The following is an 11,152-nucleotide window of genomic DNA, read 5'->3' as shown; positions in this document are numbered from 1 at the left end:
GTGTCGGCGATGCTCCGCCGGCTTGCTCATGTATAGCTTCTTCCACCTGCCCCGGTCCACTAATACGCGTCATTGCTTCTTGAACTAGTAGACTACCTTCATGCGCTATTTGAGCTTTCGTACGCCGCTTTCTACGCGTCACTTTCGCATTGGCGGCAAGCAATTCATTGATTTGCTGCCTCGCGATAGTGAAGCTGTGGATAGCAAGCTGACAGCCTTTCTCCATTTGGTCTATCGCATCACCTAGACGTCTAGGATCATCGGCAGCGAGCTTCCGAATAGATGAGGCCTGTCTCTTCACTTCTTTCACTGTTCGCGGCGTCTTTGGAGTAAAATTGCGGCTTGAATCGCTACTATGGCTAGTAGGTCGTGGGGGGGGGTGATAAGGCGGACATTAAGCTTCGAAATAACGTGCTGCGGGTCGAATGGCTTGATACCAGCGCCGGCGAAGCTATTCACAATATTGCTCTCTGTAAATGCCTTGATTCGGGCCTTCTTGTATGCCTCTAAGAAGTCATTCTTATCGACGCGGTGTATGCCAAGCCTTGTCTGGGACTCAACCACTTCACTATAAGCCCGTTTCAATACCCCAAAACAGCCGATATCGAGAGGCTGTAAAAGGTGCGATGAATGCGCCGGCATACAGATCGTGATGATATTATTTTGAGCGCAGATTTCGTCAAATTGAGGCGTAAGATGGCTGCCATGTCCGTCAAGGACGAGGAGACGATATACTCCTTTCGTACGGCTTACAGTCGATGGGATAAAGACCTTTTGAAGCCATTCAAGGCTTATAGAATGCGTAGTCCATCCTTTTTCAGTAACTACGAAAAGCCAAGTCGCCGGTAGGTCTGTATCGCCGAACCAGGCCTTCATAAAGACCTTACCCTTAAAAATGACGCATGGCGGTAACGTATACCCCGACGCGCTTATTGCTTCAATTGTCGTCACCCATTCGCGATTTCCAGGCTGTAAAAGAGCTCGCCGACCGTACGAAGTCCTCGTCACAACTTTTGCAGTGGCTGTAAGGCCGAGAGCGAAGCCAGTCTCGTCGAAATTGTAGATATCCTCCTCAAGGATACCGTATTTCGCAATCGTACTTTGAAGGTAGTTAAACCACGTTGTAATCATCTTCACGTCCTCGCATTGAGCTCGCCGGTAATCGTAAGACCTCGAGAATCGAGTGGAGAGGTTAGGATGCCGTTGGACGAAGTTATAGACCCATTTCACCCCGACTGTCTCGGTCGGGTCAGTCCCACGGTCCGCGAGTAGCAAATTGGCCACTTCTCGTACGGTATTTGGCCGAGGGGCAGCTCCACGCTCATCTAATGAGATGATCCAATTCTCAAGGGATTCCTCTTCCAAAAAGTCAATTTATGGCTGTTGGCGCGGGTTTCTTCGCGACTTTTGACACCTGCCATACGGCGACGGAGCGTATTCAGCGGGACGTCGAAATCGCGAGCCAATTGACGAATTGAGCATTTTTCATCGGACTGAAGAGAGCGAATAGCTAATAAGATCCTACCCTCTTGCTCTATACGTTTTTGAGAGCTTTGAGAGCGAATTGGTGGCATTGTGGGTGGTTGAAAATTGATGTAATGAACATGACGCGAAACTAACGCGTAGGTGTTCCACTCGCTTACATGTTCCACTCGCTTACACAATACGTTACTTATGATACACCACTGTACCTCAGAGAGTGGGGCGCGAAAGAAGTTTGGTTGAGGGGCATCAGGCGGGTCTAGGTTTGGGACTTGACTTATTCTCGCTTACTCGCATATATTCGGCCGTGTATCTAAATATTTCAATGACATAACCCAAGTCTCTGTGAGCAGATGGTACAGTGACTGCTCATAAATTGTAACACGCCCTCTATTCTAACCATTGCTACACTGGCACAAATGGAGACGGATGAGATATTTTTGGCCCGCACGGGGCACCTGCGGTCTGAACACTGGCGATGTAGGCCTCGTTGACGGAGGGCTACAGCGCCGTGAGGGCTGCAGGCGGGCCCGTGGCACTCCGTATATTCTAGGAGGAAAAATAGCTATGCGGGAGCATACGTGGTATATACATGAGGGGGTTCCGCGGTGGGCGGGAAGAAACCGTCGCGGAGAGAGCCCGGCTCTCCCTCGAAACGGCGATGTTCTTTTCGAGGGAGGGGAAGGCCAGGCGATATTTGTGTGCGATGTCCAGCACGGGATATCGTGGGCCCGACGCAAGGTGCTCTCACGCAACAGTCCCGAATAGAACCTATCATTTAACAAATTGCGCCTATCGACAGCGACAATGAAGTCTCATCTGGAGTAAAAAAGAAAAAGTATAAATAGAATAGAATACCTCGATTCCCCACCAACTCATTTCAACAAGAGATAATGAAAACTATCTCAAGGGCAGCCGCTGGAAGGGTAGTTGCAGCTGCTGGTCTCACCTCCTCCAGTAATGGAGACATCAGTGAAGGTGAAGTCAGAGCAGCTGTCCGAGCCACAAAGGATGTAGTGGTTGTAGGCATCGTCGGTCGCTGTGCCCTTCACGTTGTCGAAAGTGATGCCGCTGATGGTGACGCCATTGGTTGGCTCACCAGTAGCGCCACCATTGAGGTAGTCTTGCTGGACGTCGATACCGTAGCAGGAGATGCCAGAGACAGTAATGTTCTGGTAGACAATGTTGCTGATCTGTTAGTCATGTTAGTGCCTTGGTTGCGGACCAAGTGTAAGAATGTCATGTCATCAACTTACACTGCCAGTCGTATCGGCATTGCTCTTGATGCGACAGCCGTTCTGGCTGTTGACAACCTGCGAGTTCTTGAAAGTAATTCCATCCACAGTGTTGTTGCTCTTTCCACCGACGGATCCGATGCTGATACCGTGGCCACCGGAGCAGTACACATTGTCAACAACAATGTGAGTTCCACTGGTAACCGCAACACAGTCATCCTGGTTGTACACTTCGATATCCTCCAGGGTAATGTAGTCACTGGAGGAAATGTCGAATCCATCGCTGTTGTGGGCTGCGGCCATGCTGCCGCTAGCAGAGTTAGGCTTATCTCCTGCCGTGTTGTTCAAAACAAGACCCGAGAAGACGACGTTCTGGCTTCCAGTGATATCGAAGCAGTGAACAGGCCAGTTCATGATGTTCAGGTTGCTGATCTTGGAGTTGTAGGTCTTCGTGACGACGAAGAAGTGGTCGGGCCTGGATATAGTTGTTAGCGATGAAATGAGATGTGTGTGACATTCAATCTGACTTGTCCTGGCCGCCGTTGGAACCTTCTCCGTCCCAGTAGGCAGCACCATTGCCGTCAATAACGTGGCCCTCGGCACCAGTTATGGTGATACCGTGGCCAGAGACGACAATAGGATCGAAATCATCGTCGTATGTATCTCCGAAAGTCTTTGAAAGATCAGTGACATGTTCAAGTAGTATCTATAGTATTTTGACTTACAGTAGTGCCCGCAAAGGTCACAACAGCACCAGTCTGGAGACTCTGCAGATCAATGGTGCTCGAGGGAGGGGCATAAAAATCAGACAGCACGATGTTGGTGCAAGACCTGACAGCGGAAGAGAGAGAGGCGTGTTCGGACACAACACAAGTAGTGCCGGATCCAGTCGAGTCCGCAGTAACGGTTGTCACGGCTTGAATAGTCGTCAGTGCCGCAGTGGTGGCCGGCACTTCAACCAAAGAGGTAGTAGAGAAGGCCGGGCGGGTGGTCTTGACGAGAGTAGTCGAGCTAGTAGACGAACCGATTGAAGCAGCAGTGGTGGTAGTAACTGCGCTGGTTGCAATAGCTGTGGTCTGTGCCGATCCGGACTGGTATATGTTAGGGCTTGTAGCTGTAAGTTCGACCATAGAAAAACTTACTCCTGATACTTCAGTAGTCCAGATAGTATCGAGGCAGCTACAGGCGCTCGATAGATGCTTGGTGTTGAATTCACAGGCAGAAGCAAAGCTTGGAAGGCGGGTAGTAGCGGTCACTATGCTAGCAGTGAAGGTCGCGCAGAACTCTGCGGCAGCAGAGCGGGATGCCGTATAAGCCGATGGACAGGCATAGCTTTGTGGGTTATGACATCCCAGAGCAAGTGGGACAAGAGAAAGGAAGAGCGCACAGCGCATTTTGAAAGGAATGAATGAATAAAGAATGAATAAGTGAATGACAAAGAGAGAAAAGAACGCCGGGAAAGAAAGAACAAAACTTTCCTAAGTCCTGATGGGACTGAAGAAGTCTTATACTCATCTTTATCGGCTCGGCAGCTACGAATTGGATCGACCTGACTAAAGCTTGGTGCTATTTTCAACACGTCAAGCCCACATCAGGGAACTAGCCCGAATATTTCTGATTATTTGGCTTAATTTGACCTGAAGATCCACCAATAAAATCGATGGACACCCTGACGGAAAGTACATGATATCTCCATCGAACAGACCTAATGGTGTCGATGACATGGCTTGACCCCTTTTTGATTCGTTGCTCTCATTGGCATCCAGTGTATTTCCATAGCTATACATGCCATTCCCGTTACAACCTCATATCGCTTCCGCGCCGCTTACGAAAGAGAGTACAATTCCGTGGTAACGAAATCTATGACGGAACGGATAACACGGCCTAACGGACAACGGCCGGTCCCCTGCAAGATTCACCAATTTTTTCGAAACTCCTACTATACCTGATACACGGACCTGCACCCTTACAATTTCGGTAAGCCAAACTGGCACCTTCCTATCGCTATTATCCCTCTTAATAAACTTCGACGGCTGCCTAATAGAGTACCCGCTTCGGAGCAGCCTCATCAAAGAATATGGAATGTGTTCTGGGGATTATCCTCATTTGTTGAATGGCCGTCTGACATGAGTATGTCTTTATTTGCTCAAGCTTTCACAACTCTGGCCAAGTACCTCTATTTTATTTATATACGTATGTATATGTATACATATATGTATTATTTTACGGTAAATCATTTAATGAAGGATTTGAAGAGATGCGGGGTAGACTGAATATATTCGCTATTGAGTCTTTCCCTAGTGTTGATAGAAGCTTCTGCTAGTAAAAGTGTCTTTCCCTGGTTAATTAAGACTTCTTAATCTAGCGATAAGCGAAAGACAACCCCAAACGTCGGGATTCGCCCTCTTATCCCCACTTTTTATTCTGTTTGCCACGTAGAGCGGTGGTGGAGCCTTCACAGAATCAACCCTGGCGGATTCTCGATTGAAGTTTATTATTATCAAAGTTTAGTTAAAGCCCTAACTGTAGCATCTAGGAACCCATGAGATCTGTACGTATCACTAAATAAAGCTCTGCTTTAGGAACTTGGGCTTTTAGGTTCTGTCGGGACATATCCTCCCGTCAGAATAAGCAAAGACACTTTGTACGTAATCTTGCTAAGCTGCGGCTCCCGCCGTATGGATTCAGGGGCATTGGACCACGACCTGGAACACACATCTATTTTACATGAATCAAATTGACTTTTGCTTTGGAAGCATAACCACTGTCCACTTAACTGTGTACACAGTACCTAGCTGGTGATACCAACACCCTCTAAGGTTACTGTAAGTACAAATATCTTTGTTGTTCTAATTCCAATCGAAAACTATTTCTGGCATACCATGATCTAAATTACACGTGTAGCCAAGAGACATGATTCCATGGCAACAGGAACTCAGTCGTGACAGGTAAAATGCATACCAATAAGCTACTACAGCTAATATCTAGGATCTACTTTCTTTCTGTATCGGTGTTTGAGTCGTTTTCAAAAAGGGAATACGTACATAACGATTACCAAACCTTCCCAAAAATAGAGCGTTGTTCCATGCAAGCTTGCGAGATTTCCAAGCACTTTTACGCAACGCCCAAGTTTCTACTGTTCCGATGACAGGCCCAAAGGAATTACGTGGGCAGCCAGCGATATGGTCAGATCTCGTGATTTGTAAGATTCCTGTATATATTCACCACCGTATCGCATTCCGTCGACATTGAAAAGGCGAAATGCACTTGCAATTGGCCATTTTGAAGCGATGATCGACTGCACCCGTTTCTAGTAAAGTGGAATGTGAACGTCCATTACTTTTTATCGCTTTTCCCATGCAGGTGATCTCATATTAACAAGGGCGAGAATGAGCAGGTGCGATACTAATTGGCTCAGCAATATGTTCCAGGCTTTCAAGCGGGACTTGCTCTCGAGCGCGGAAGGAAAGCAAAATGTTACCGCGAACCATTAATTGAAGACCTCAGTTCTTCCGCAACGCCATAAAGTTGAGATAAAGGTAGAAAGTTGAGTATGCGATCCGTCGAGAAGACTTTGGAACCTGATGAAGAGCTCCTGGGATCTATACATTCATGACTAGGCAATTGTTGGTTTGGCTATATAAACCTCCATCTCTAATCCCAAGATGTGTCTGCTGCTAAGAAATTATAGCCATGATTTCAGAAGACATTATCAAATCTGTTTTAGTGACTATTCTTCTACTTCTGAACGTTGGAAGGCTGTCTCTTTTGTACTGTATTCCATCCAAGTGGCGGTGGCACAAATTCGACTTGAGTTTGTGTGCCTTCTCATGTGTTCCCTTTGCTATTCTTACGGGGCTGTTCTGGAGTAAAAGATTTCCAAGATGGAGCCAAGTTCTCTTTTGGGTTACCCCGTTATTCCCACCGCTACAAGCGGTAGGTCTTCATTGCATGGAATGAGTGAGGCTTACTATCGGCTAACGGACCACAGTATCTTCATGTAATTTTTCAACAGCGTGAAAACATATTCACACCCCGATTTCTACGCATCGTGTACCCTACTTTCGCCGTTCTTTCCGCACTGGCTAAGGTAGCATTGTCACTTGCTGGAACCTTCCTCCTGAGCTCCGTCCATCCGGGTGGCCTCTTTGTTCTCTTCGTGGACTATGTGGGGGTAGCTGCATGGTTCTGGTTGATGGTTCGACATTCAACCTTAGCCAGACCTAAGCTGCAGTACATCTCATGCTATCTCTCTGTAATGGCACTTCTTTTACTTGTGGTTGCCATCATAGGTACGCTAGGCAAATCATGGATGATTGCACTCGAGGTAATTACAATTTCCCACAGTATGTCAACAGTACTGACACTCAAGAGATCGAGCTTTTCATCATCGCCATCTCGACTTCTTCCTTGCAGTCAGCCGCGTGGGCCGCATAAATGTACCCTTGGGTGCCTCCAAACCCCCTACTATACGTGGATGGCATGTGAAAAGAAACTCTAGAATCTGTACTGTCTATAACAGTAGAAAACGTTTACAACGGAGACGCGACAGATTGTCTGAAAGTTCCCTCTGGTCATTAGTTAGAAAATATAATTTAGTTGTTCGTGAGCTCGGAGGCTACTCTAGGGTGCCAACTGGTCCAAGTCTACTGATTACATGTAGCATAAAATGCTCTTAATCAAGTTGGAGATACATGCGCGCAGTTCTAGTATCTTGGATTGGGGGAAGGCTTTGGTTTAGGCCGTTCTCAATCCACCTTTCAATATTTCAAAAGTCGTTAGACATAGTACATATATCCTGCAATTAAGCCGCTACCAAATCGCAACCAACCTCTGTTACTAGATTCCAGAATTTTCCAGTTCCCAATACCCTACCGTTCTCATGTCCTACAAGAGATGCGTAGATGTGCTTTTTTATAAAGCATTGACTGCAAAAGCAGAGAAACAATCCTGTTACATACTGGCCGTTTTGCGTATATCAGAACCTTACATTGCTTCTCAAAACATCCTATCTTCTATGTAGAGACTCAATATCTAGACCGTGTCTTTTCGAACTTTGGAAATCCGCATTCTCATACCTAGTTGCCTGTGAAATACTTCCATCTATTCAACGATACAAGGAAGAGAGTAGATATTGCGATATGCCATCTGCTGAGCCTCCATGGTCGACTTGAAATTGTCCGACCTAGTAACGCCTATGGGGCTTAGGTCGAAGTCGTCGCATCCAATCCAGTCGTGTTGCCTCTTGCTCAGAAATCGCTCGTGTCTTGCGCGTGTTCTTGTGGCTGCCTTTCCTTGGGAACCTGCCAGACGACCGTGGAAGTAGTGAGACAGGTGGAACATGATATCGACAATGGACGCTCGTTCGCATTGCCTTTGCTCGCGAAGATTTCAAGCTCGGCGAGTCCGTGCAAACGTTGCGACCGGCATAGGTACCATGGCGAGTGGTCATCTTTGTGGGTGGACGCTTGGACAAGTCACACTGCAGTTGCACCATGTCGCGATAGGTCGCTAGTTTTGGACAGAGGGACCGGCGAGTTCTTGGGGCCATTTCTATCAGGATGATCGCGTGCCGAATGGGACATTCAGGTGGCTTGACTTGACCCCTTTTATATATTTTCTAGACGAAATGAAATCTCAGTGGAATAGCCGATCAAGCCTGACTCTCTGCTCAATTCATCATTTTTTTGACCTTCTATCAATCCATTCCGGCTTTCACAGCTCATATCGAAGGGCAGAAATGCGCAGCATCGTGAGCCCTACCAAACAGAGTCCTGTGTTTTGCCAACAAGATGTTATAATTGAAGGTATTTCACGCATAAATTGAGGGTCGTAGTATTTGTGCGCGACTCACGCACCCAGCACTATACATGAGGGCTCGGGGAGTGAAAGGTTTACGGAACTTTCAACTGATTCTCAACGCTGAAATCATCACAAGATGCATCTCATCCAATGAAAATCCACACTCGGAAAGTGGGCCACCCCTACCCATGGGCACCACTTTCTACCTGAGCAAAGAACGTATCATCGATCCTACATTAACTTGGTATCTAGTGCAAGTGTTATTTCCTTTTTTTTATTGTTTTATAAAATCCCGCGGATCTTTCCCTTAATCCTTTGAATGACCAAAGTACACTTTAATGTCTAAAAGCAGCAACCAAAAACGCTTCCAACTGAGAAAACAATGTCGAGAAGCCTTAGCGGCTCATATATGTATTTACCAACCCCTTCTGCTGCCCACACAAGCTAATACACCTAGATAACCGACTTCACCTCGTCGTCGCTCCCGAACGAGTCCGTCTCCAACCGCGACCTGAAGATGGATACGCTTGGTCGGTGACGAGAACGAATGCTGCTTTGCTCAAATCAAACCTAAGTAGCGGCACGATAAACCTTTACCGGAAAATATTGAAGGAACTCGGTTTTTCACTCGAAGCTGTCAACCCGCAGTCCCTAGAAACCTCGCAGTCCAATACTGACGGCTTTCCGAAGGAGGTGAGTCCCTTGCCGGATGTCCTCATTAATATGGCCTTGCTGACGGAGCATGAAGACACAACGTTTCAGCGAAGGAATGGTGGGTGGTTCTTTCACCGCAGAGATCTGCGAGCTTAAGGCTACCAACAGCCACATAGAAAATGAATTGGAACGCACTCGTTCCCAACTGGATGACTGTCTTCGCGAAAGTCATACGCTCCGGGATGAGGCCAGTCAACTGCGCTACGATATGCAGATACTGGAGTCGCAAAATGAAATAATGCGTGATAAGCTAGCAGAGACGAGAAGGGGCATCAATGGAGTAATGCAGACACTGGGTTCGTGGCGGTCAGACGGAATGGATCTCGCAATTGATGACACGAACGACAGTCAGTCATCAGCGATTAGCACCCATGCGGTATCAAGCCAGATTCAAGGTTGACAGACTATTACAAATCTGAAGTAGCCAGAATACGCTGAGGGCCCACCGAGTATTCTGTCCTCGTGTTGCGGGTTGCAATGGCTGTATAGCCCAATGATACGCGCCAATGGTTTATACCCAGCTTTCCAGATACAAGCCGGTGCACATATTGTAGCGATGCATACCTATATATAGGTTCCGAGCGAGAAATACCAGCAAATTGGATGATAAGAGTCCCGAGCAGGGTGGTTAAGAAAGGAAAGATATCGAAAGAACACTAAGAGTTCCTGCAAATAAACCTTTTAGAGGGAGGATCTGCTGCGTCGCAACTTGAAAGCGGTAGGTCTAAACTCTTCAACCAACAGCTGAAATTGACTGTGACTTCCGCGCTTGACGGGCTGGATCCCTTTCATGGACGCACGTACTTCAAATGAAGCATAACAGTAAAGTGGGACGCGAGGCACGCAAACTGAGCAATTATGGTTATAATAGCATTTCAAAATACACATACGTATTAGGACTCGGCCTATACCGGATGAAGAACTTCTATTTCGTCCTAATTCCGAGTCCTATTGCAAAAAGCACGGACCTGAGATGTATCAATTGTAGCAATTCCTCTGGGCTTCAATGAGAGACTTCGCAGCGACATTCCGAGTCGCTCATTACACCATGGAAAGCGGTCTAGTGACCACACTATTTGGGCGACACATCGCTTAAGCGTTGTCGGGGCTCGATCGTACTGTTGGTTCCTGCTGAGCCTGTTGTTTGAACTGAATTTATTCACTAAAGAACATCGTAATTCATGCGTGATATTACTTGTAATAATATGAGGCTGGCCTGTTCATGCTGTGAAAAGATACTGTGCATCCCCATGCATCTTTGTGCGGGCTAATTGCTCGCATCCCCGATAGTAAAATCGAAGGGCAGATGTTTAGTGCGTTCGCGCTAACGCTCCACGGAGTCCGGCATATAAAGTAGTCCTCAATCTTTTGAGTTCGTGATTCTCGTCCCGACGCACTTGCTTGGCAGGAGCCCTGCTCTCTTTCCGATCTTATGCTTAGGCCTCTCCCTATTTCTATATAATGCTCGATTCTCGTCAGGTCACTGCTGATACTGTTCTCATCCCTTCTGTGCCTGGTTGATTCACTGTTGATTGAGGAAAAACAAAAGTTCGAACATGGCAAAGAATCCCAAGCATCCTCAGGATGACGCAGACCTCAGGTCTGATGGCGTACGGCGGCGTGCTGCACCGTCTTATTCCCTTGGTTCTACTGGTCCTGAGACCAAGGATAGACGAAAGTCACGCAAACCAGAGACGAAATCACACAGAGATTCGGTACGCCAATGCTCACCTGTTTGGGTCGTACTACGCTATGGCCAGAACAGCCCCGGCGGCATCCCTTTTATTTCAATGTACTCTTTACTGACCATGCTAGACATCCTCCATTACGAAGAAGCCCAAAAGGGAAAACGACAAAGCGACACATAGAAAGTGTCTCAGGGTGATGAGCAATATTGAGGAGGAATTTCAAGAGGTGCT

At 47.1% G+C, this 11,152-nt stretch overlaps 1 protein-coding gene across 1 annotated transcript; it reads right to left on the bottom strand.

Moving 5' to 3' along the window:
- Positions 1-2,387: 2,387 nt before the first annotated feature.
- On the bottom strand, positions 2,388-4,111 carry N7446_007585 (glycoside hydrolase family 28 protein; the record flags this gene model as incomplete). The annotated part of the gene is made up of 5 exons (XM_058516330.1): positions 2,388-2,675; positions 2,739-3,192; positions 3,245-3,390; positions 3,443-3,808; positions 3,860-4,111. 5 exons carry the CDS (start codon positions 4,109-4,111, stop codon positions 2,388-2,390), a joined length of 1,506 nt encoding a protein of 501 aa, XP_058373508.1.
- Between the last annotated feature and the right edge of the window lie 7,041 nt (positions 4,112-11,152).

This window comes from Penicillium canescens, assembly GCF_028828765.1.
Source record: "Penicillium canescens strain IBT 15451 chromosome Unknown utg000004l_segment0_segment0, whole genome shotgun sequence".
In the NCBI taxonomy this organism is placed as follows: Eukaryota; Fungi; Ascomycota; class Eurotiomycetes; order Eurotiales; family Aspergillaceae; genus Penicillium; species Penicillium canescens.
Note: the sequence above shows the minus strand (reverse complement) of the source record. Positions and strands in the feature narration are given on the sequence as shown.